The sequence below is a fragment of the Fringilla coelebs genome (assembly GCF_963513975.1).
Source record: "Fringilla coelebs genome assembly, chromosome: 14".
Lineage (NCBI taxonomy): Eukaryota > Metazoa > Chordata > Aves > Passeriformes > Fringillidae > Fringilla > Fringilla coelebs.
In genome coordinates, this window is record NC_140040.1 from 53,422 (window position 1) to 78,115 (window position 24,694).

General features: G+C 39.5%; 1 protein-coding gene across 1 annotated transcript; it reads right to left on the reverse strand.

The window, feature by feature from the left end:
• Positions 1 to 8: 8 nt before the first annotated feature.
• ADAT1 (adenosine deaminase tRNA specific 1) lies at positions 9 to 24,615 on the reverse strand. Its single transcript, XM_084215211.1, has 10 exons — positions 24,562 to 24,615; positions 23,928 to 24,119; positions 23,108 to 23,176; positions 21,378 to 21,432; positions 20,464 to 20,591; positions 18,322 to 18,940; positions 15,688 to 15,833; positions 13,357 to 13,456; positions 9,699 to 9,785; positions 9 to 4,953 (listed from the first exon to the last, which is right to left on the reverse strand). The coding sequence occupies exons 2-10, from the start codon at positions 24,094 to 24,096 to the stop codon at positions 4,821 to 4,823; spliced, it is 1,506 nt and encodes a 501-aa protein (XP_084071337.1). The 5' UTR covers positions 24,097 to 24,119; positions 24,562 to 24,615; the 3' UTR covers positions 9 to 4,820.
• Positions 24,616 to 24,694: the final 79 nt, after the last annotated feature.

The following is a 24,694-nucleotide window of genomic DNA, read 5'->3' on the forward strand; positions in this document are numbered from 1 at the left end:
TAAAAATTCCTGTCACAAACAGGCAGTGCTGTAATTTCTTAACCTTCATTTTGGCCAGAAAGTTACTCATCACATTTACTAGATGCTACACAGCTGCTCCTGTTGCTTTCTAGACATTGTACAGCTTCTCAAACTTCATTGTGTGGCTGCTGATACCAGGAAGAAACAAGGAGCTCTTTGTAGGTTTCAAAACAAATAGCTTCAGAGCTACTATATCTCACAGCTACTTCTATTTACAGGCAAAGAGGCAAACCCTTGGATTGTGTGGGAGAGGGTGGAAAAACCAGCTAATTGACCTAATTGCACGGTGCTGGAGTTTGCACTCTGATATTAAAAGATAACACTGTGTAGAAGAAGTAGCATCACTTTGACCTTCTTAAGCCAGCAAGGAAATGCTACATACAGTTTAGATTCCTGTTAAAAATTTTGAATTAATTTTCACACTATGTGGTCCCTAAGAATCTAGTTTTTAAAATGCTTCCAGCTACAGTGGAAATTTACCACTTTCCAAACTTATACTAACTCAAACCCCCAGGAAGATACATTATGCCTAGAAGTTTTTAGCTCTGCAGACATTCACAAGTATTGGCAAAAGGACTCAAAAATGTGAACGTAGGAGCCTGTGAAAGGTTGACAATACCCTATTACTGTGGGTTGACACAGTAACTGTAATGCATGTGCTTACTGCATCTGAAAATGTGCTGTTGATCTCGGTAAGCTTTTCATTAGTCAGAAGAGCGCTGCATTGTAAACCACTGCTTTAGGAAACATTCTGTCAGTGCTTCCATCCTGAATTGACTTCTAACTCCCTTATCACAGATTAATGTTTATGCTTACTCTTAACAGAATTTTTGATTCAGAATGAAGAAAAGTGGTTTCACCTGTCATTTTTTTATTTTATTACTGGAAAATGTTCTGTTTTATTACTGGAAAATGTTCTGTTTCCTTTATGCTGATACGTTTTTTTCTACAGTTACCAAGTAATATTTTTTCTTAGCTGTTAACGGAGGAGTAAGAAACACTTAAAAATGCTAAAGTTAGTTACATGCTAGCAAACAGATGTATCTAAAACCAATGGAAGATATTATGATTGAGGTGACTTTTGGGTTACCCTTCATGAACCCCTAAAATCCCCACATAACTGCTCTCTTTAATATCTCTGTATTTATTAGTTTAGATTTAGGAGGCCAGACACGGAAACAGTTCCAGAGAATGTAAAGATAAATATTCTACAGCAGTAACTTCACTTTTCATCGGCAGGTACATATTAAATGGCAATAAAACATCAAGAGGTTTCCTTTTGAAATGCAGAAGTGAAATGCATCCCTTTAGATAAAGCGCTCCTGTAAAATTCTACTAAGCATTTGAGCCCATATGATTTTCATTTGCTGTTAACCCTTCAACTGATGCACTGAACAAAAAAGGAAGACAGCAACACCTTTATGTCACTTACCTTAAGCTAAATTGAAATGTCATCTCCAATATAACTAAACCAGTACTGGATGAGTTTAGTATTCAGTCAATATTTAGTATATTATTATAGACCATTATTACATTATAGACATTATTATAGACCAAATTTAGACCATTTAGATGGTCTTTCTTCAAAAAATATTTTGCTTCTACATGTATATATGTTAGCTGTATATATTACGTACCTGTTGTTGCTGCAGCCCTCTTTGTTTTTCTACAAATACAGTAATTTAAATAGTCTTCAGTTTACTCGCAATGTACTGATATCAGTAAGCCTTCCGGTCTGTGTTAAGGTGAGCAATGGAAACACGCTGTGAAGATCAGAACCTTGCTTTTCCAAAGACAGTTGGATGCTAGCATCTGGTCTTGTGGAACTGCAGCCTCAAGGTCAAACATGATTACTTCTACCCTTGGAGAAAACCACTTGTTTCTATGCTCTGGTTTTGACTTCCTTAAAGATAAGCAGGGAGTCTGCCCTGCCTTCTTACTAGGATTGAAAACAGAATGACACCTCTGATAGTGATGCTGTTAAAAGACGTTCCACTCAATGATTACCGTTTCTTTGTCCAATTGGCAATTAGGAGCCATTGGTCTCCAAACAAGTTTGGGACAGGCAAGGCCCTATCTGGGTAATACAGATGTGCTCATTTTACACATACGGTGGGAATCTTGGTGCCCTCCTGTGCTCCGCCGCTCCCACTGCCAATTGTTTGCTTGTACTCATTAACCATGCACTGTGGGCACTTCATTCCTGCTGCTTCCCTCCCTGCCAACTCTGCTCTCCTGTGGCAGTCTCTGCATTCTGCTGTCCTCCCTGTGCCTTGCCTATCTTTGCTTTTCGGGGTGTCAGCTATCCCAGCGCAAAGGAGCGATACAGGCTTGGACCATGTCAACAGTTCCTTTCCAGGAGCAATTCTTCCAAAGACCTGCTGACAATGATCCAAGTTTAGTTTGCTACCAATAACAAAAGCAGAGACTGTTCCCATCTCTGCGCTTTTCCCTCCTGATTTTTAGAGCAGTTTCATGGAACTGCCAACAGCATTTCCTGACATTTTCAAATGAAACAAATGAAACATTTAAATACTGATTCTCCATTACAGAAATGCCATCCAGTTGAAATTGAGATCCCACAGGCTTAGCCCCTCAGCCTTTTAAATGCTGTTCTGTTTCAGCTCCTTCCTTTACTCTGCATATTCACTGACTTGCTCTAGGCTTAAATATGTCCTTAACTCCATCTAAGAAATGAGGTTAGCATCAGTGTTCAGCACCTCAAAAACTACTTTTAAACCTGACAGGTAACAGAACAGCAACAGTCTACAGTTCACAAAATCTTACCAGGAACAATCTTAACATCCAGGCTCAAACTGTAGAAAAGAGTTATAAGAATTTAAACCATATAAATGCTTATGTGAAAACTGATGCATGACTACAGAACTAGTCTTATGTAACCCATTTTAATATTGCAGCTGAATAGGAAATGGGAACATTCCAGTCTGGTCAGCAGGTTCACTGCAGACATTGTTGATTAACTATGTGAAACTAGGTATGGTAAGTTAATAGGTTCTGCAAGATTTCAGCGAAGAACAAAGGCAAATTTCAGGAACCTGGAAATCTACTGATAGCTCTTTAGGTGCACTATAGAACTCTGTCCTTGGAATACTACTTCCTCCATTACAGGAACAGCTACCATTTATTTTCAGCAGTTCACCCTGTAACCCATGTGCAATGGCATCTGGCCAATTTTTATCCTCTGATAACTGCTGCAAGTCCCTTATCTGCATAATCCCTCTACAAACACAGAAAATTACTTCCCCCTCACCAGTACAACTGGTATTTCTGCATGTTAGTGCCGGATTTGAGAGAATGGGCATATAAGCACAGAATTCAAGTTGTTACTTTTTCAACAAGAAAACTATTCTTACTCGACAAGTCAACCTAAGTGTGAAGTAACAAGGATTTGCTGCTATCACTTCTCATACTGTAATGTTATGTGTACTGTTTGGTCCCATATGTAGCTCAGTAGGTTGACAACAAAGGCTTTTTGGAGAACTGCTGTGCCCATTTTTCAAATCCAAAAGTACAGGACACCAAAGACCAAAAAAATTCAAATTACTAAGGAATTTTTAAGTTCTAAATTATCCACTTCTTTCATCCTGACATTGCCTTGTCCAAGTATTTTATGAATTGTGGTTTACAAGAGGAAAATACAGAAGGGGAATGTGCTCAGGAGCAGTTACACAGTCCTGAAATTGCTCACAAAACGCAATAACTGGGACAGAATGTTTAAGGAGGATTACACATAGCTTCCCCCACAACTGCTCAATGTTGACTGTCTTGTCATGCAGATGTTAGTTGGTAATAAAGCATAATGACAAGAGAATAGAAGGGACATGCCAGAGACTACTTTCAATACTCCCCAAAGCATCTCCACTTTTGCCAGGCTATTAATGAACACAAGGACCAGTGACATAAATGGCTGAAGCACTTCTGCTTTTAATTGACCATTTCCCACAAGGGAGCATGGAGATGGACAGTGTTTGAACACTAAAAAGTAGGTAAATGTTTGCCTGTAATTACACAGGATTGGCCAATTTGAACCAAGTCATCCAGGAGTTTTCTTTCCTGCCTACAGAGCAAAGCAGTTGAAACGTTATCTGGCAAAGTTCTGAAACTGAGATGTGCAGACTATCATAAGTAGTATTATTCGACACAGACTCCTTCCCAGTGCTTTTGCTTCTGCGGTGGCAATATCTGTGGCTATGTTTAGTAAACAGCAGCATATATCAAGGATTCCCAAAAAAAAGAGAGACTTTAACAGAATTAGTTTTTCCAGTTAGAAGCAATGGGGCAGAGGTATATAGAAAATTCTTCCAGGCACCAGACAAGAAGAGCTCAGAGTTATGAAAGTATTACTTATTATGCATGAGGGTTGTCCCAGCAACAGAAAAACAACGACAAGATTATGAGAAGTGGAAGGAAAAAAGTGGCATGAAAATTTTCCATAGTAATGCTTGAATTTCAGTTGACATTTCTTTCACTGAAATGACCGTGGCTGATAGGCCATACCCTCAGATACTAGGATAGCACAGCACTGCTTCCTTTCTTTTGGAGGCATATTGTTTCATGCAGCTCAGAATTTTAAGTCAGCAATGATCCTTTTCTATATTTCAATAAAAAGAGGGCTTCAACTCAGTAAAAATTAAAAGTATTCTCTAAATCACTTTCCTTTTCACTCCTGTCTCTTTACAGCACATAAACTAGAGGGTGTCTTCTTCTGGCCCTTGACCTGCAGAGGCATCTGCTGTGGACCAGAGCTTATTCCTGGATTCACATAGTCACATGGATTCTCATGTGAAGTGCAGGTATTCCTTGGCATTCTTGACCCAACCCAGCAGAGCTTGGCTACGCAGCACTCTCCAGGCTTCTTGATAATTTAATGCAGCTTCCTTGTAGTCCCAGTAGGTTTTTAGCGTCTTCATCCTGACAGAAAATGCACAAAAATGAAAACAATTCTATGATCCTACTGAATATGAGGTCACAAAATGAAAAAAGAAATCAAATATCTAAGACCTGACAATCTCCTATGAACTCTTCCATACAACTTAGTGAAATTCTCTTCTAGGGAGACTTGGAGACGCCCAGGCTTTAAAGCTAGACATCATCATCAATCTTACAAAAGGAAGCAAAACAACTCTTCTAGCACTAGAAATGTTTGTGTTTGACTGTGTGACCACAGAAAACTTCCATGACAGCAAAAACCACTGAAGCAAAGCTGGAAAGGTAGGGTGCTTTGAGTTGGGTGGAAGTAGCCTCAGCATGCTAGAAAACAGTCTGGAAGGGAAAAGAACAGAATGAACTGGAGACAGTTTTTCTTTTCCAACAAAAAACTAACAGGGAAGAATGAGACAAGGGAGAAAATACTCTCTTTTCTTTCCCTAAAGCAAAAGAGATATGTCAGTTTTGGTGGTGTTCCCCTTCCTCAAGTAGCAACCATACCCCACAATCTCAGCAGAACAATTGGTCACTCTGCTGAGTACATTACACCAATGACTTTCAAAACAGGGAAATTCAGGTGTAGAGTATCTGGAAACAAGTGCCTGTAAGATAATTTCATCAAGATTTTTTTTCCTTTCCTTGCATTCCATTCCCAACCTCTTTCATCTTCCTTTGCCAAAACATCTGTCAGCCACATGTGACAGGCAATGCTTATACATTAAACCCAATATGAAGGGAAGATCATAGGCAACATGACCTTCACCAAGAAAGAGAAAGAGCCAAACTGCTACAGGAATCCTAATCTGTAAGGTCTGAGAACTACTACACTAACTTCTAAAACAGACTTTTAAGCTCAAAGGCAATTATGATCACCCCCCAAAAAAACCCACAGCTCTACCATAACAGTCGACCATCAGAAGCTGTGTCTGAGGCACTCAGCATTCTGCCATGAATTTATCTCTAAAATACCGTGATATGCAAAGCAAGCCATATCCTTCAAACGTTGTGTTCAGAAAGGTGCAAGAGTGGAGAACCTGTCTATGCCGGGAGATATATTCTCTATTAAAAAACCTGCCCTGCACTCTCATCACAGCCAATCCATTTTGCTTTCTCCACCTCTTTCACATTACTCATACTCTGTGAAACTAACCTGTGAGATGCTCTCAAAAGTGCCGTGTAAGGGCCCCTCTAGAACTCTCCCCCACCTGGCCAGTGGAATGGTCACGGAGCCCAATTATCTGTACTGGATGTGGAACTGGAATCTTCCATATTGTGAACTGAGCAGAAAGGAAGAATAATAGTACAATCTAAATTGTGATGGCTCCTGACTACAATTTAAGAGAAAAGAGGATTAGTCATTCATTTAATAAGCCCAGGAAGAAAGTCAGGGCAGGTTTATTTTACAAAGTCTCCCTTAGATTCAAACAAAGGGCCATACAGCCAGCCACACCTTGTACAAACAGCAATGCCTGGAGACTCTCTACGGTGGATGCCACTGTATGACAATAAAAGGTTTTTCACTTCCCCAGGTGGTCACTAAGGCATGGTTGTTTTTCCTAACAGCACGGGGAAAAAAATCCCAGTAATGTAAATAATCTCCTCTGCCACATTACCATCAAGTGATCTGCAAACAATACTGCAGAGGATTTTATGCAACAATTCAGATTAGCAATAATACAACACTGTCCAATGGTGTGTCACCATTCCCTTGACAGTGAGCATGGAAAACGTGAAAAGATAAGAAAAGATAAGAAAAGATAAGAAAAGATAAGAGAAGAGAAGAGAAGAGAAGAGAAGAGAAGAGAAGAGAAGAGAAGAGAAGAGAAGAGAAGAGAAGAGAAGAGAAGAGAAGAGAAGAGAAAAGAAAAAGATGGACCAGTAATTTTGAAATGATAACGTGAGAGGGAATCAACAGAAGAAAATTAGGTATGATAGGTAGCGGTAACAGGCAATAAATAAACCACATTAGTCTACCTAGCAAGAGGAGTGAGAATTTAAGTAAGGCACAGAAGACAGATCGTAAGAATTATTGCAAAGGAAGAAAGAAGGTGGGACAGCACTATACAGTACTATCTGGTTCTTGGTGAAGTAGCTCATACTAGCCAAACACCACCTCCTTCTCAGTCTCATCTGAAAGCAAATAAACTAAATCCTGAAAAAACCCAAATTGATGAAATGTCATGCTTAACATCTTAGATAAGTGATACTACTATAAATACCTAAATTTGCCTTTTAGAAGAACCAGCAAAGTTCTGGCCCCAGTAGGCTGTCTACCTGTTCTAATTTAACAGCACCACACAGATCCTCTGTGTGAAGAATGAATAAGAAAGTCACAAAAAAGCAGGAAAAGCAGATTTAGATACACACACACCAACAAAACAAACCAAAACCAAACCAAACCAACAAACAACAAAAAAAAACCAAACAAATTTTAAAAAACCCAAAACAACAAAACCAAAAACAAAACCAAAAGAACATCAGTTCCATGTAAAGCTTTAAATTTCCAGTTCCCAAGTCTGACAGTGGACAACAGAAAATGAAGGCAGCATTACACGAAGAACAACCCTTGTCCTAATGTACCCTACAACTACAAAACAAGCTGTTCAGCAAATTTGAAAGTATTACAGAATGAGCATTCCTTGATGGTTCAGGAAAGATGGGAGGCAAGAGAACTGGACTAGAAGAGTCAGGGAAGGAACTTAGGGTCAAAGTGGAAAAAGGAAACTGCGTGATAGCACAGCCTTAGAGTCAATCATTTGTGGGAAGAGATAACAAGATACATTTGAATGTGAAGAAAATACAAAACTGGTAACATTTAAATACACAGAAGTTTAAGGAAACAATTTGGGAGTGTAGGATTTCTTATCTGAAGTTCACTTAGACTCCAAGGGGGAAAGAAAAATCAAAACATCAGAATACCATGTAAGGAATAAAAAGGGAAGATGAAGGAAACAGCAACACAAAGACACTTTTTAATTTTGCTTTTTAAGTGAAGAGGAGGAAAAACAAAAGACCTCCAAGGCAACCAGCTGCACAAGCTGACTGGTGAGCTAGTACCTCCTCTGTATAAATAGTTTGTGCAGTGAAAAAACAATGTCACATCTGTGAATCACCTGGACTTTGTCAGGAGAAGCCCAGACAGACAAAAAATAGAGGACAAAAAAGTCAAAGAAAACATCAAGGCCAGTGGTCTAGAAAAGCCCTGAGGTGAAGTGACTTTATGTAAGCAGCATGTGATCAGCATAATGAGTCACCTATCCAACAATGCACAAGATCACAGTTAGTTTTGATGTAATTATGATGGCTAAACAAGTGAGAACAAACTCCCACCCAAAAGAGGCTAAAAATTTTATATTTCAAACTGATTAAAGGACAAAGTATCTCGACTTAGAGAATCAGATGAAAGCATCTCAGCAATAGCATGGTCCATATTGACATTGAAACTTTGAAACAGTTACAAGACACTTCCAACGAAACAGAAGGTAACTGCAATCTTTAATTCAACAAAACTCAAAAGCAAGCAAGACCCATTAATTAAAGATCCAGGGTGCACTTTGGCTAAGTTTGTTGCATCTACTGTCTTAGTACCACGAAGGGCTGAAATGCCGATCTCCCCTACTTTCAGTTACATATGCCTCCTACTTCCTTGGCATGGGTTTTATCTGTTTCAGATTTCCATTAAGTTCATTAGTCCAAGAGAAAACACAGAAGACAAGGAAATTGTTTTCAGCCATATTACCTAGTTGAACGGGCTCATCATGAGACTGGAGAAGTGCTACTGACACAATGGAGAAAACAGGAATCAACAGCCAGTAGCAGCATTGAACTGCTGTGGGACAACCTCATCAGCAGCTACAAGCAGTTAAACTGGCTCAAGAGTTGGGATAACTGCATCCTAAAGCTGGTGAAATTATATCTGGAAGTAAGTCTAAAATAAAACAAACCTTCCATGGCAATGGATTTGGAACCCTCTACATCTCCCAGAGTCTCTAAAACAAAGAGAACTAAGTTTCTGTACATGTGAAACTATGCTTTACTTTATAGTATACCACCAAATACATAATGCACCTAATGCTATGCCATACTGTATGATTACTGGAAGTAACTAACTTCAGTCTGATAAACCAAATTTGTTCTTAATAATGCAAAGGTAAATTCAAATTTTGGCATCCTCAGACAAAAGGTGCTTTATTTTCTTCCCAGAAGGTCTCTGCTTATGCAACATATGCACTGCAGAAAGAGCCCTATCTATCCTTACCAACCATATGAGAGAAAAATGCTGAAAGAGCACTATCTCACTTTACTAGCTCTTATTCCACCATACACTAAGATGAAAACTGATTTTACCCAAACCTTAAAAAAAAAATAATAATAAAGGTTTTTTTTTACTCAAACTCTTGAGTCTTGTGAATCAAAGAAGTGAAATTTGACAGAATTACTGAATAGTAATTCTGAATAGTAATTACTGAATAGTAATTACCAACTAGATATCAATAACTCCATGGCAATTTTGGGATGTAGGATTTGAATACCATCCAATAGCTCGTGTTTCCAAAAAAGATACCACCTCCTCATCTTGCATCTCTTTCCACACTTTTCAAGTATCAAACTTTAACAATCAACTTATCTAAAATGAGATTCATAAGCAGATACTGTATCAGTACAGTACAGTATTCTTCAGTTTCATTAATATAAATTCGTACTTCTAAAAGCAATGATAATGTCTTTACCGTAGAGTGTCTGGTAGGTCCTCTTGTGAAATACTTGTCACCAGCTTTTGGAATTTATGGAAGAGTTCCACTTTACAGATTTTGGATCTGATATAAAAAAAAAATTAAAATTAGGAATTCTGATGGAAAAAATAAATAATAAATTCACTCCACCTTACAGCAGAATATCCCAGCTAAACATTTTTGATAGAAAGCATTATGTTCATTTATCAGAGCATGTAAAAACTTTTCTATCATTTAACTTTTTCTACCCATCTAAGCTGCCCGCATGCCTTTTCCCTTAGTTTTAAATGCTGTATTGACAAAAAGCTGCATTACCCTATTCTCCCAGCCAGCACTTGCCACTTTGCAGAATGAACACTTTAATATCACATTGTTATCTGCGTGAAACTGCACTGTCATCAGTTCACAGCTGCAGTAAGGTTTAGCCAGAAGGACTAGCCCCAGAACAGATCAAACAAGCACACAACTCCAAAGGCTTTTTCAAACTGTTAAATTTTGTATTATTCAAAACAAATAAAAGAAGGAGCAAAAATATCTGGAACAATGCTGATATTTTCACAATGGTGATGAGGACACGTTCAGCAACAGCTGCAGGGCAGTTAAATACAAAGAGGCTCATCAAAAAATAAAGTACAACAAAGTTTTAAAGATCTTTAGAAGATACAATATACATCCATCAGCTTTGAGCCCTTCTACTTCCCCAAAGAGATGGCAACCATAATCCAATCACTGTTTATAAAGTATAGTTTTGTTTTGAATGGCCCAGCTGTTTTCTCTATTTAATTATCTTTGCATATTTGTCTTAATAATGACAGATTCAGTTCTCCAACAAATGCAAGCTGATCCTCCACAAGCACTGAAAACAAAATCAATTAAAAAAAAATCTTCCTATGTTGCTGGCATGTGTTTTAAGAACATCAAAAATGGCATAGTATCGTAGAATCTCCACAACAATCATCAAGTCCCACTCCTGGCTCAGGAAAACCCCAATAATCCCAGCATGTGCCTGAGAGGATTGTCCAAATGGCCCTTGAACTTGGACCACTGTGACCACTGCCCTGGGGAGCCTGTTCCAGCACCCGACAACCCTCTGGGTGAAGAACCTTTTCCTAATATTCAGCCTAAACCTCCCCTGACAGAGCTCCAGCCATTCCTCGGGCCCTGCCACAAGTCACCAGCGAGCAGAGAACAGTGCCTGCACCTCTGTGTCACCCCACGAGGAAATTGTAGCCTGCTGTGAGGCCTGCCCTCAGATTGCCCTTCTCCAGGCTGAACAAATCAAGTGACCTCAGCTGCTCCTTGTAGGGCTTCCCCTCCAGACCCTTCATCATCCTGATGGCCCCCCGCTTTAGACGCTTAGAGCTTTATCTTCTTATACTCCTGTACCCAAAACTGCCCGCAGGAGGTAAAGCCGCACCAGAGCAGCGCAGAGCTCCTTCACTTAGCCATCAGTGCTGGACCTGATGCCCCCCAGGATGAGTGTAGCCCTCCTGGTTGCCAGGGCACTGCTGACTCACATCCAACTTGCCATTATCAGGACCCCTAGGGTCCCCTTCCATAGCCCTGCATTCCAGCCTCTCATTCCCCAGTCTGTCCATAGATGCATGTTACCCTGCACCATTTGCAGAAACTAGCATTTGTCTTTGTTAAACTTCATATGGTCGGTGATTGCCCAACCCTGTTACTTGTCAAGGTCTTTCTGCAGGGCCTGTCTTCTTTCAAGAGAGTCAACAGCTTCTCCCAATTTAGCATCACTGGCAAACTTAGTGCACTGCATCCAAGTCATTTATGAGGACACTGAAAAGCACTAGTCTTAAAACAGAGCCTTGCTGAACCGCACTGGTGATGACAGCATGCAAAGATGCTCTAAAATTTAATATTCAATTTAATCTGTCAAAATTTCATCTTGTAGTTTTTGGTGGTTTAGTTAATTAAGCATTAACAAAAGCACATACCACACATTTACCTACAAATTCCTTTTAGTCAGTCAGCCGTACCGTCCTTGGTATTTAATGTTATCTAGCATATTGAAAGGGGGAAAAAAACCCTCAAACAACACTTCCCAGCAATCACCCTGAGATTCCCTGAGAGGAAAAAGAATGTTGAAATACAAGCCTTGTTTATTATTAAGCACCACCAGTCCCAATAAGGCTGTAAATTCCTTATTTTCATTATAAAATTTCCTTTTGTGACTGTTTACCTCAAAAGCGTAAATAGTTTACTTGACATTGTTTTTTATTCTGTTTTCCTGTGGAAACGAGATGTTTGTAATCACACAGTCTTGTAGGCTCTAATAACTTTTGAAAGTATTAGTGAACTTCAAGCACATGTTGAGAAGAGTATCTTTCAACAATAATTGAGTTCTTACACTTTTGTGCTAATTGTCAGCTAGGAGATGGCTCTCAAGTTTTAAGAGCTGATGCACAAATGCTCTATTACAAATTTAATCCTACTGAGAAAAAGGAGTTAGCTGGTTTGTTTGATCTTTCACATGTCTTCTGGAATACTTACATATCACATATCGAAAATAAATATTCTACAGTGCACATGGAGCTTGTCTTAAAAGATGCACTAAGTCACCTAGGTCACCTATGTTAGCAATACCCCAGACACCAATACTGGTCACCAACCACAAAGTTCTTGGTCCTCTTCTTTCCACTGAAAATTTGGAAATACTAGGATATACCGGGATAAACGTCCGTCAAATCAGGCCTAACTTTAAGAAGCTCAGAATGTGTAACTTGCAGGCAAATGAATAAATTCTCCACAAGAATTGTCTGAGCTGTATTTACTATGCTATTCACCCCTTGTCAGGATCGTCATCATCCTTCCAAAAAGCGTGGAAAACATGAACAATATGATCATTGATAATTTGGTAGTATAATCAGCCAACAACTAAATCATGGACACAAATCCTTCAGCTGAATTTCCACAGAACAATGATAATTTTGGCCACTTCACCTAAAATGAAGATACTATAGGGTTGGAGAAATTTGTCTGCAGTTGCCTATAAGTAATTTGTCTCAACGTCAAGAAAAAATAAGTAACTATTTCTTTAAACTATGATTGTTGATAGAGGATTTCTTAAAGAGCCAAGTGACAAGTTGGCTGAACCAAGCACCAAGATGACGGTTGGAAAGGTGACATGTTCATGTTAGGAGTGTGCTGCCGTCATTTCAACACATTTTCAAATTTTAAGGCAGAAAGTCATGTTTCAAAGCTACACTTTTAATGATCATACATCATTAAAAGGATGGACATTAATTGGAGGACAGCTGGCTTGACTATTCAAGCAAAAGAAACCTCTAGAAAGAGAAAATGCAATAGACACATTTCCATCACAGTCAAAACCAGAAAGCAAAAATTCTGTTTCCTTCAACAGTAAACATCCTTTTAATAAAAACTGATCACAGTTCCTCATCACCATTATCTACGAAGTTCTCAACAGGGATAAAGAAGATAAACTTGTTAATTCGCATGTTATTTCAACTGCCCTTTCTCCCTTACACAGTGACTCTTCCTTTTCCCCGCTCTCTACCTTCCTCCTTCTTCACCACTCTCTAGATTTCCTCCTGCTCTGACAACACCACATAAGCTGAAAAAAGCATGTAAGCTAACAAATGAAACATGTCTAGATATCACAACACTCTCACACCTGCTCTGATGGCTCCCAATCCCCTTCTTTGTTGTTCCCTGGCGGAAGCCGTCTGAGGTGACATCCAGAGGCTGTTCAGGGACTGCACTCCAACTGATAGCTGTAGAAGACATTGTTATGAACAAGGGAGACGCTCTTGTCACAAAAGCAAAACCTAACAGTTCCTTTCATTCTATTTGTGCATGTGCTGCTTCCCAAAATAATTCAAACTAGAAAGAGGACCATGGTTTTCTAGGGCCAGAATTCCAGTATGTAAAAGAATGTTTACTTTAACAAAACGAAAATACACACACACACACACACACACACACAGAGAGCTTTCATCTTAGTTAGATCATTTAACAATCCATGCCTCTAAGTATCTGGCCTTCAGCTTTGTAATTCTCCATTTCTTAGAGGGAATTCTACTTTCTTTTGCGCATCCTGTCCAGACAATGCATGAAGAAATTTCAAAGTTAGATGGCTTATTTTCACATCAGGCTGTGAAGTACTGCCCTAAACTACCTGCACCAGTCACTCTGTTTTCCTTCTTAATTTGTCTGCTATTATTTTGTTGTGTACTCCAAGTAGTTTCATATTTGATAACTGACATACACCAAGTATTTGAAGACTTTATTTGAAAAACATTATTAGGTAGTAGTCAAATAAAAGTAATTTGTTGAAAGAGATAGCAAGTGCCAACAGCCTTAAACTCTACCCTAAGTCTGAGAACCTTGTAATCTTCTCAGACTGTAAACTTAACACTGAAACTTTGCATACAATACACTACAATTTCTAAGTAATGAGCAAAGCATCAGTAGCATATCAATAGAAACTGACATGTCCAATCTGTCCCTCCATAGCATAACAGCAGATTCTTCAACTTCTACTACCATGAGATAGTTTCCGTTTCCTAAATTCTCCCTCCTCTCTGTGTTCCTAACAGGCAAAATAGTTGCACATGCACTCACTCCTAAGACCCTCTTGTTACTCAAGATGCTCAAAGACTGCTTATGTTACTCACTCTTGTATTACAATTCAGCTGTATGCTGCCAATTGTACTTACACAGTGATTCAAGTACAATGCTGTACCACTCTACTAAATTACAGTCCTGTGTAACATGAAATAACATTAGATACATATGACTGGTATTAAATCCTCCACATGTGAAATATCTAAAAAATCACCTGGTTAGAGGATAACTTTGTTTCTGCTTGTCAGAAACAAAGTACTTAAAAATTAAAACATTTTCCATTCTTTCACTTTTTCATCATTATCTCAAACTTCAAAGCACTAAACAGAAAATATACTTTCTTAAAATAACAGCTGAAATGTTCCTATCAAGCATCTTTCAGTACTCTGTGTAACAGCCCTAAATTTAGAGCTTATTCTGATTTTTACTTCTCCAAGAAAAGAAACCACCTGGCATAAAAAAAGCGTGCTAAGGCATCGTTTATCTTTATTTAACAGAATGACCTGAGAAATGTACAGCAAGAAAGACATACACTGAATTTAGTCACAGCTGCTTTCAGGCCTTTTTTGGTAACTCAACTGGCACTACTTTTCAATGATGAAATTTGTTTCCTATCTCACAAAATTAAGTATTTTCCTTCCTGACACTTACAAATAAGTCCAACTTAATGAATGTAAATTCCATTAAGGAACTCTTTGTCTCCATTCTATTTTATCATTGGCTCTATTGTACTAGAAAACTTCCAGTTCTGACTCAGACAGAAAAGTCTGAGCAGAAGCAGAAGGCAGGCATGTCCAAGTTAAAGAAACTGCTTAGCCATGCACATAGAGTGGCAGTTCCGTTTTTTTTTTCCCAAATGAGACCATGTTGCAAAACCACATTGAGATTTAAGCATTCATTCATCACCATGGCAAAAAATTGCCATGCGTAAAATATCTATCAATAAACTTTTACACTACACTACTCTGTATTCTTTCTTCATTCACAGATTTTTGGAGCAATTACAAACATAACTCAGCATGGCAAGTCTTTTGTTCATTACCAAAGAGAATGCAAAACTAACTGAAACAAGAAGTCTCTTGTTTTCTTCTTGTACTCAACTTTTGTTTCCCCCGGTTATTTTCTGTCTGTGTTTAATTACAAACTCTTAATCACATCAACCAAGTGTTTATTCAGCCTGAAAAGTACCTACTGGAAACTAGAGGCTGAGACAAATATTATTAACAATTAAATCATGACCTGAAAATAATTTCTTGCTTTTTGTACTTTGCCACTAGCATACTGGCAAGGAATGATGTTCCATTCCAAACAACTAGACCCATCTCATTTCTATTTGGACTTTTGCACACAGTTACACAACTAGCCCATATTAACTCACCTGCACTACAAGGAACAAGTTTTGTTTTCCTGTTACTTTGAACTTCCTGAATTGCCTGTCGGCTATGTTCAAATTGAAGATCTGATTGCAGCAGCTTAACCTCCTGAGTGAGAAAACCATCCGGTAAAGATGAGATGTGCTGACACCTACAGTAAACACAGAAAAATGCAAGTGATTTCCAGTATGCTCTTCCCAAACAAGACCATTTTGCACCATTTCTCTTCATTATCTAAAATACATTTCTTTTACATTACAACTGAATTGAACAGGAGTTATACAGGTGAGAAAAGGAGTTTTGGAGGCATTTTTCCCTTCAGAAAACTATTTATTAAAAAAAAATCCCTAAGTCACATTAGTTTATTAGGACCCTGTCCATCCTAAAAAATATATAAATTGGCTTTTAAAAAGATCTAGTTAAAAGCTATTATAATCAATTAAGTATGCAGGGCAAAAACTGCAATATACTTCTGCAATCACAAAGGTTAATAAAAATCATAAGGTACTTACATGGTCAACTGCATTACATTGGGAATTGCTTTATGAGGCTAAAGGTTTATTATCTTATCTTTATAAGGTTTATAAAGCCTAAAAACACTCAAAGTACACCTACAGTTCCATGTGTAATCCTGTTACCTTAAATTATGGTTGCATACTGAATGACATTAGGATCATATAAGGAAAAAACAACATGTGTTTAATCACTACAATATTTACACAGAGCAGGAATTAAGACTGAGATTCATACTGTCAGATTCAATAGTCCGAAAAAGTGCCTGACTGCACTAGGACTAACAAGGCTAGGCAAATTCTTGTTATGTGTCACAGAATGAGGAAAGGATTATTCAGAAAGCACCACCGGGTATGTCACTAGAATTTCTCCATTAACAGACTTATGGCCACTTTTATAGTCATTCTAGAAGGATGAAGGGGTGTAGAGAAAAAGAGTTACTAAACAAAGTCAGACCTTTCATATGAACTGGTCTAGTAACTACCACTTAAAAAATAATGGTTCAGCTCCCTGTTGTTTTTCTTACTCCCTTTCCTTCACTCTGCCCAAATCCATTTACCATTCTCTACTGCTCTACTCTACTGATTTAGCCTCCCAAGTAAGAAAAATATTCACTTCCTACCCTTGTTGCTGGGATAGTTTTCATCAACCGAAGACTCTGAGTAGAAAGAAGGCCAGTGCACAATAGATAACCTTCCTCATTTTGCAGTTCATCTCTCACATAGATCTCCCCGAGGTGACACTTATGTTATGAGAGCTCCACTACTCACAGCAAGGAAAAAGATTAGCTCTTAGATGTAACTGAGATTAAAGAAGCAGACAATTTTTACAACCAAGAAAATGCATATAAGCTTTGCCTCTCCAGTGTAACACAACTGTCATCTTCCAGCTGACCAGTACAATCTGTCACATACCATGTGACCTGAACCACTATAGTAAATCAGAGAACAGCTGAGGTGGGAGTGGACTTCTTGTAGGTCTAGTCCAACCACCCCTCCTCAAGACAGGCAACCTACAGCCACCTGCTCAGGACAGCGTCCAGATCACTTTTAAGCAACTCACAGACGGGAGACTCCACAACCTCTCAGGGTGACCTCTGCCAGTGCTCCATCACCCTCAAAGTAAATCAATTAAACAAGTGCTTCCTGACGTTCCAAGGGAACCTCCAATGCTTCAGTCTGTGCCCATTATCTCTTGTCCTATCACCAACACCACTGCAAATAGCCTGGCTCCATTTTCTCTGCCACCCTCCTTCACGTATGTATACAAACTGACAGGATGCCCACAAGTCTTCTCTTCTCCAGGCTGAGTAGTCTCAGCTTTTTTTATGAGAGATGTTAAAAATCCGTTATGCAGCTTCGAGGCCCTCTGCTGGCCTCTCTCCAGTATGTCCACATTTCTCTTGTACTGAGAGGCCCAGAACTAGACACAGCCTTTCAAATGTCGCCTCACCACATTTGAAGGGGAAGGATCATCTCCCTGGACCTGCTCTGATACTCTACCTAAAGTGGCCCACGACACCATTAGCCTTCTTTGTTGCTAGAGCACACTACTGGCTCATTTTCAACTTCACATCTAGCAGGAACCCCTAGTCCTTTTCTGTGAAGCTGCTTTCCAACTGGGCAGCCCTCAGCCTATACTGGTGCATGGGACTGTTTCTTTCACAGGTGCGGGTTTTTACTTCCCCTCGCTGAACTTCACGAAGTTCCCACTTTTCTCCAGCCTACTGAGGTTGCTGTGGACAGCAGCACAATGCCCTGGTCTATCAGCCACTCCTTAGTACTGAGTCTTCAGCAAACTGTCTGGGCATAGAGTCTGCACCATCATCCAAATGACTGATTAATGAAGATATTAAGTAAGTTTGGACCTAGTATTGATCCCTGGGGTACATGGCTACTTACATCTTTAACTACACTTAACCCAATGATCACTACCTTCTGGGTCCAGTCATTCAGACGGTTTTCAATCCACATGCCTGCTCATCCAGATCACACTTTAACAGATCCTCTATCAGGATTTTACAAGACATATTATCGAAAGCTTACTAAAGTTCTAATATTTGTATGACACACGTTGTCTTCCAAAGCTCCCTGTCTCCATATGCACCATCTGAGGAGAGCACTTACCTTTCAATAACTGCTCTCCGCATAGCTTCTTGGCTATATGGACACTTCCCCACTATAACTGCTGACAGATACACTGGATGCTGCAGAAAATGCATCAGAAGAGCTCCTTGACACCCCAACACATTCCAGCGAGCCAGTTTATCACTGCAGGACATAGAGCATGTTCTGTCTCCTCGACCTGGCTTCACTCGTAATAATCCCACACGGTGGTATCCCAGCCCAGGTATTCGGGCATCATCCAGCTCTCCAGGTACACATTTTGCTCCAGTTCTATGAACATCTACTACCTTCGGTTTCACTAAGCCAGTCTCCTTATTAGCTCTTTCCATCTCTGCAGAACATGCAGAGCTCTTCTGATTTGCGTTGTCCTCTCGTTTCACAGATTCATGCTGAACAGCCAGGTCTTCAGTGATTACGGAAAAATAACCACCATCATCAGTTTTCATTCTCTTGATTATACGATTCCTTGCCACGTTCTCTGATTTTCTTTTATCTTCTGGACATAAGTGATTATGGTTACTTCTACATTCTGCTGATTGTCCAGCTGCATGACCTTCAGTCAGTGTCTTAGGAAGTTGGTTCTCTGGTTCACTGATTGGAAAAATAGAAGCATCTCCACCTAGAACAAAAGAAATAACATAAAAGTGGCCAAAAACCCATCTTGCGACTGGAATACATCATACCAGTAATACTGCAACTACTAGGAGCTTTTTACAAATCTGCACCAGGAAAACTTAACTATGAGAACACATTTTTGAAACATTGTCCTGTGCCAAGCTAAATCAAATCTCACTGAAATTTGAGCCAATATATGCTTCATTTCAAGTTCCGCATTCTATGTAAGAGATAATCAAGAGAGCAAAATTTACAACCTATAAAGTAAAAGGCAATAAAGGCATTTGACAGACTACAAGTGCAGAAGACTCACAGGAAAACCAGCCTGATCTAACCAAACAATATGAACCTCAAAAGATTAATGAAAGAATAATCTGTCAAGTAAGGATGAAACTTTAATCTGTATCACTGAAACAAGCTCAAAACCAAAATTCTGAAACTCAGTTCAAAGCTAAGCAAACCTGACAGGCCTGCTGATTTCCATGAGAAATTTCTCACAATGTGAGAGAAAGAAGGCAATGAAATTATTCTCACTAATAAATTTGGAGACATAATTTCTATTCTCAAATGCACTAATGAAGAAAAATAATATTGCATATTCCAGTAATGCACTCAAAATAATGAAAATGTATGCGTAATTAACTCACTCTGAAGTACTGATGAAGCATACTTTGAGAGTTCTTAAAACTCCTTTGCTCCGTAACAGACTAACAGCTGAAGAACACACCAGTGTGAGAGCATGGTAACATCAAGATGCCTGATATGTTGGTAGACCATGAGGCCGCATTCCTTCGTTCTGTCAATAGATCTTCATCTTGATGGTGCTGGTTTTTTTAAACACACGAAGAATGTTTTCCATGACAGAAGTTTCATTACATTCCCAAAGAAGTTTTGTGTTGGGGATCTAGTGATGTTTCATGAATGAGGCTTTTTTTCCTGTTTTTCAGGAGCATGGTTTTGGTTTGTTGGGGGGCTTTGTATGAGTCAGTGTTGGCTCTTCACCCTCGTTTTTCTCTTTGCATGGTTTTGGGATTTTTGTTTGCTTGTTGGTTGGGGGGTTGTTTGGTGTTCATTTGCGGTTTTTTTTTCTTTGTTTGCTTCATGATGTTGGGGGTGGTTGTTGGGCAGGTGTGGGGTATCTTAAATTTGGTTGTTTTTAGGGATGGTGATAAATGTCAGTAGTTGTTATTAAAATTTTAATCCAAGGAGATGATGTTTGAAGCAAAGCAACTAGGCAAAAAGACAGGACCTCTGATGTTATTTTCTGGAAAGAAAAATAATAGCTACTCTTTAAAGTGAAGCATTCCACTATATAATGAACAGTACATCAGACTTACTCAGTTCTCCTGAATCACATCCAGTGAGATAAAACGCCAAATCTATCTGTGGAGTCAAATACATCTTTGGGCACGTATAAGTAAACATGAATTACCGCCTCACTCTCAATCCAGACCAAAGAGAGCCGAAAGACAGACATGGGGCAGAAAAGATTCTGTAAGTGTACTTGGTTCACTCCAGCATACTCACATGGGGTATGACTGCAGAAGAAAATAAATATGATATTTGGTTTGAGTTTCCATTTCCCAGTTTCAGTTCCCGGACTAAAGATACATTGCTGATGGGAAGCTGCAAGGTGCAACTGATGGAGAAGATACCTGTTAGGCAGAAAGTTTTCATGAAACACTGACTTCCTTTTTGATGCACGGGAAAAAAAACAAAACTTAAATGCCCTCTAAGTGTCTGTTCTTTCCTGATGGGAGTCTGTCAGGAGCCAATCAGTTACACTTCTACAGAGAGATGGCATCCAACATAATAAATGCAAACTCATCATTGGAACTTTAATAATAGACCTCAAAGAGTTGGGTTCACTGGAGTTAACATCAACCATCTCAAACTGTATAGATAAGGTCCTCTCCTCCCACTGTGTGTGTTTTTATCAACTCTGCAATTCATCTTATTCTACAAGACTCAATTTAGTGACATGGAATTGCAAGAAACGTACTCAGTTCTGCAGAATTACTGTTCCCCTGGCTACGCTCCCTGAACCAGTTTATCCCATGTAAACAAGAGCACTGGCACGTGGGAAAGAGTAAAAATTCTATCCTTGAATAATAGTATCTGGATCTGTATTGATGTCACATGAAATCAGATCCTAATTCTTCATACAGAGGCTCCGGAAGAAAAAGGAAGAAGCAAGCTTTTGTGAAAAGGCCTTAACACTACCTAGAAGTATAAAAATTAGGCTGAGATCCTACTGACAACAGGAAAAAGAACGTTGCCCGCACAGAAGTAATGGAGTCTTTCACTACATTCTCATATGTGAAGCTACAAAATTTGGCTACTTCAGCAATAGGTCAAAACGATTTTTATCACAACAACCTCAGGTGGCACTCAATAACAGCAGTGTTACAGCATTGAGTAAAACTTAATTCATTCCTCACCTCTGGAAGCTCCTCTTGGCCACAATTTCAGCATGGCTGTCATTCAGAATGTCTCCTAAATCAAAACCCAAATGCAAATACTAAATCATTACTAAAAAAAAAGACAAACCAAATGGAATTTGACATAGGACAGTTCTCCATATTTATTAGTATCTGAAGGTTTCCCATTGGTTTTAAGAGTATTGCAAGATATTTAAACTACCAATCACAACAAAAGGAGATCAACAGCCTACACAAATGAAGGATAAAAGTACTCAGTCTGCAGTTAGTCAGAGACTTCTTTGAATACCAAATTCTAACTCTTCTGATACTGGAAACCCTTTGAGTTGAATGAACACTACCATCCATCAAAATCTTCCTGACTTTTGTTTTCAAAGATATTCTCAAAACACATTCCAGCAGAAAATTTCACGTGCTTGTTAAGCTTTTGGTTAAAGATTCTTATTGAACTATGTCCTACAATTTAAACTATTTTTCCTGCAAATAATTCTGATATTTACTAAGTATGCACATCTTCAGCTTTCCTGAACAGTATCTGCCTGTTATGCTATGTAAAGGAACAGGAGCTGTAGATCATCTTTTATTTCAGTGGTAAAAAGCCAAGCGACAGAAATCCTCCTTAACAGTTTTAAAAGTTTAGAAGTGATCTAACAGATAACCATTAACATGACCGACCACCAAGTTAAAAATGTTATCGTAAGAGGAGAATATTTTCTAAATTTGAGATCACTGAAGACAAACAACAGCAAAACAAACTAGTGTTACTTTTTCCTAGTCAATTTTCTACTTAGACCCTTAATATCTAGATTGTAAATGGTACAACAGTTTGATCATAATTTTCCTAAATCAGTCAGAAAAATGTCTATATCAAAACTCTTCTGAGATGGCCAAATCACAAGAAACATGCAAAAATCTAAGATACAAAATATGGTTTCTTCTCATTTGCTCCACTTATTAATTTCAAAATGAAGGACACTGTAGAGAACATGAAATAGCCTAAACCAAATACAGGCAAAACCCTTTCTCATATCTCAGTCTAGTCCTCCTCGGAAGTCTAAAGAGGGTAGAAAGCCGTCTACCTACACATACATGAACACTTTGCCCCCTTAGCCACTTTTCAGCATTCATCATTACTACAGCTTCTTCCTGTCCTAGCAGAGGAGACAGATACAGCATGAATTAAAAAATGGACACAGAGCAAGGAAAGTCTCCTACAATACATAGTAAGAAATGGCAGTTGCGAGAAGCCGTGTATCTATCCCATACGTTTACTGTACAACACTTAAAACTTTCTAGCAATATTATGCAGTAAGAAAGAAAAATCCTATTAGCACCTTCCTGCTGGTTAGTACCAGCAGTGGTAACCTCTTGCATCAGACCCCAACAAAACTACACTGCAACAGGTAACCAAAGCACAATTATTTTGCTGATGTTTTGTTTTGCTTTTTGTTATAAGTCTTTGAGTATGCAGACTCCGGGCGTAAACTACACATTTCCAAATATAAAAAGTTCATTCACTTTTGAGGCAGCAAGTGCAGCAAACTTTCATGGCAGCCATTGTGGCTGCCTAAGCCCCCCTCTCATTGATGAAGGAAGGTTGCCTTACGCTTCTGGCTTCAATCTAGAACAAGTCTGAGCAGTATGCCTTGGACATTTTCATTGATTCTATGACACCAGCAAGAAAGAAGGTAGCATAGGTAGTCTGTTCTTGAATTTAATACCATACTTACCAGTTTTTCGCATTTTGTTTTGGCCAATACATTTTGTTCCAGTTCCCATAGCAACAACTTCCTTAGTTACTGAAAGAGAAACAACATTAACTGAAAAAACTATCGCCTCTAACTATTGCCAGAAGCATTGCTCTCATACAGTCATTCTAGTAAGGCAACACACAGAACACTGAGTAGAAGGAAATGTACAGAGAGGAAGATCATGCAACCTTAAAGAAAAGAAACAGATCGAGAACTGAATACAGCAGGCAGAAGCGCTAGTGCTAGGAATAGTCTACGACCGCACAGGAGGAATGCTAATACAGGCTTGATATGCTAGAGAGCACACAACAGACACTGCCATAGCATTCCTCAGGCACAGAATAAATACGGGATACAATCTGCCTAATAACACTGAAGTGTCACTAAGGAAAAAGAAGATGATGACAAACACACACAAACACAGGATGCAGTAACCTGCTATAGGAGAGCAAACCTTTCTCAGATTCTATCAAATGAAACATGTTTTTTCAGGAGTTTGTATTAGGAATTCACGCCCTGCCTAGATTTTCATCACATATTGAACAGCCAAATCAACACATTCATGTCTTGTTTACAGTCTGGGAAGAAGAGCATTTCACTAAAACCACCTCTTTCGAGACAGAAGTTGTGAATAACAACAATGGCAAAGAGTAAAGAATTTGGGTGGAGACCAATTGAATAGGAAGGGAAGTACGTTTTTTTAAAAGGCATCTTTAAAAAAGGAAATATAAATAAAGCATCAAGAACCCTGTCTGCCCCTCCCTTCTCTCCCACCCCTATCCCCAAAACTCATTCTTACCCTGCAAGTTTCCTGGACTATCAAGAGCCTCTCTTTGGGCTGCAGATTCCACTTTGACAACAGCTGCCAGGGAAGTCCATTCCCTGTTTGGATCTGGTTTCCCCTGCTTAGGAAGTCTGATCCTGTAATGCAGGTAACATAACCCAGCGATTTCATCAGCTGACCACATGGCTCTTGATTCGACTGCGGGTTCTACACAGAATTGGGTTCCATCACAACACTTGAATAACAACCCCCATCTCTTCAAATGCTCCCATCTTGCTCTGCATGACACTTTCCTGCACCACATTTCAACGAAGACCTAACCGCATCATCCCTCTCAGGAGTACTTACAGGAATAAAGTTCTTCCAAATCGAAAGAAATAAAAAGCAACGCTAGAACCCTTAAGTGCAACAGCAGGTGGGTCTGCGGTGTTACCAAAGCTCCCACTATGCAGCAATCAACGGCATGCATCACGCCGCCACTCCGGTGAGGTCTCTGCGGTACACCTGAGGCGCCTGGCACCACCAGCCTCCTTTCGAGGCCTCCCCCTTGCCGAGAGACCCGAGGCAGCCCACGCTCCGAGGCTACTGCCTCCGCGCTCGGGCGCACCTCCCGCCACCCCAGCTGCAATCCCTGCAGGCCCCTCCCTACCAGCCGGGACACCGGCGCCGCTGCTCCTCGCCAGGACGGGCGGCGACAACCGAACCTCCGGGGCCGCGCCGCTCGCAGAGCCCCAGGGCCCGCGCACGCGCAGCCGCTTCTCGCGCGCGGCAGCCGCCGCTGC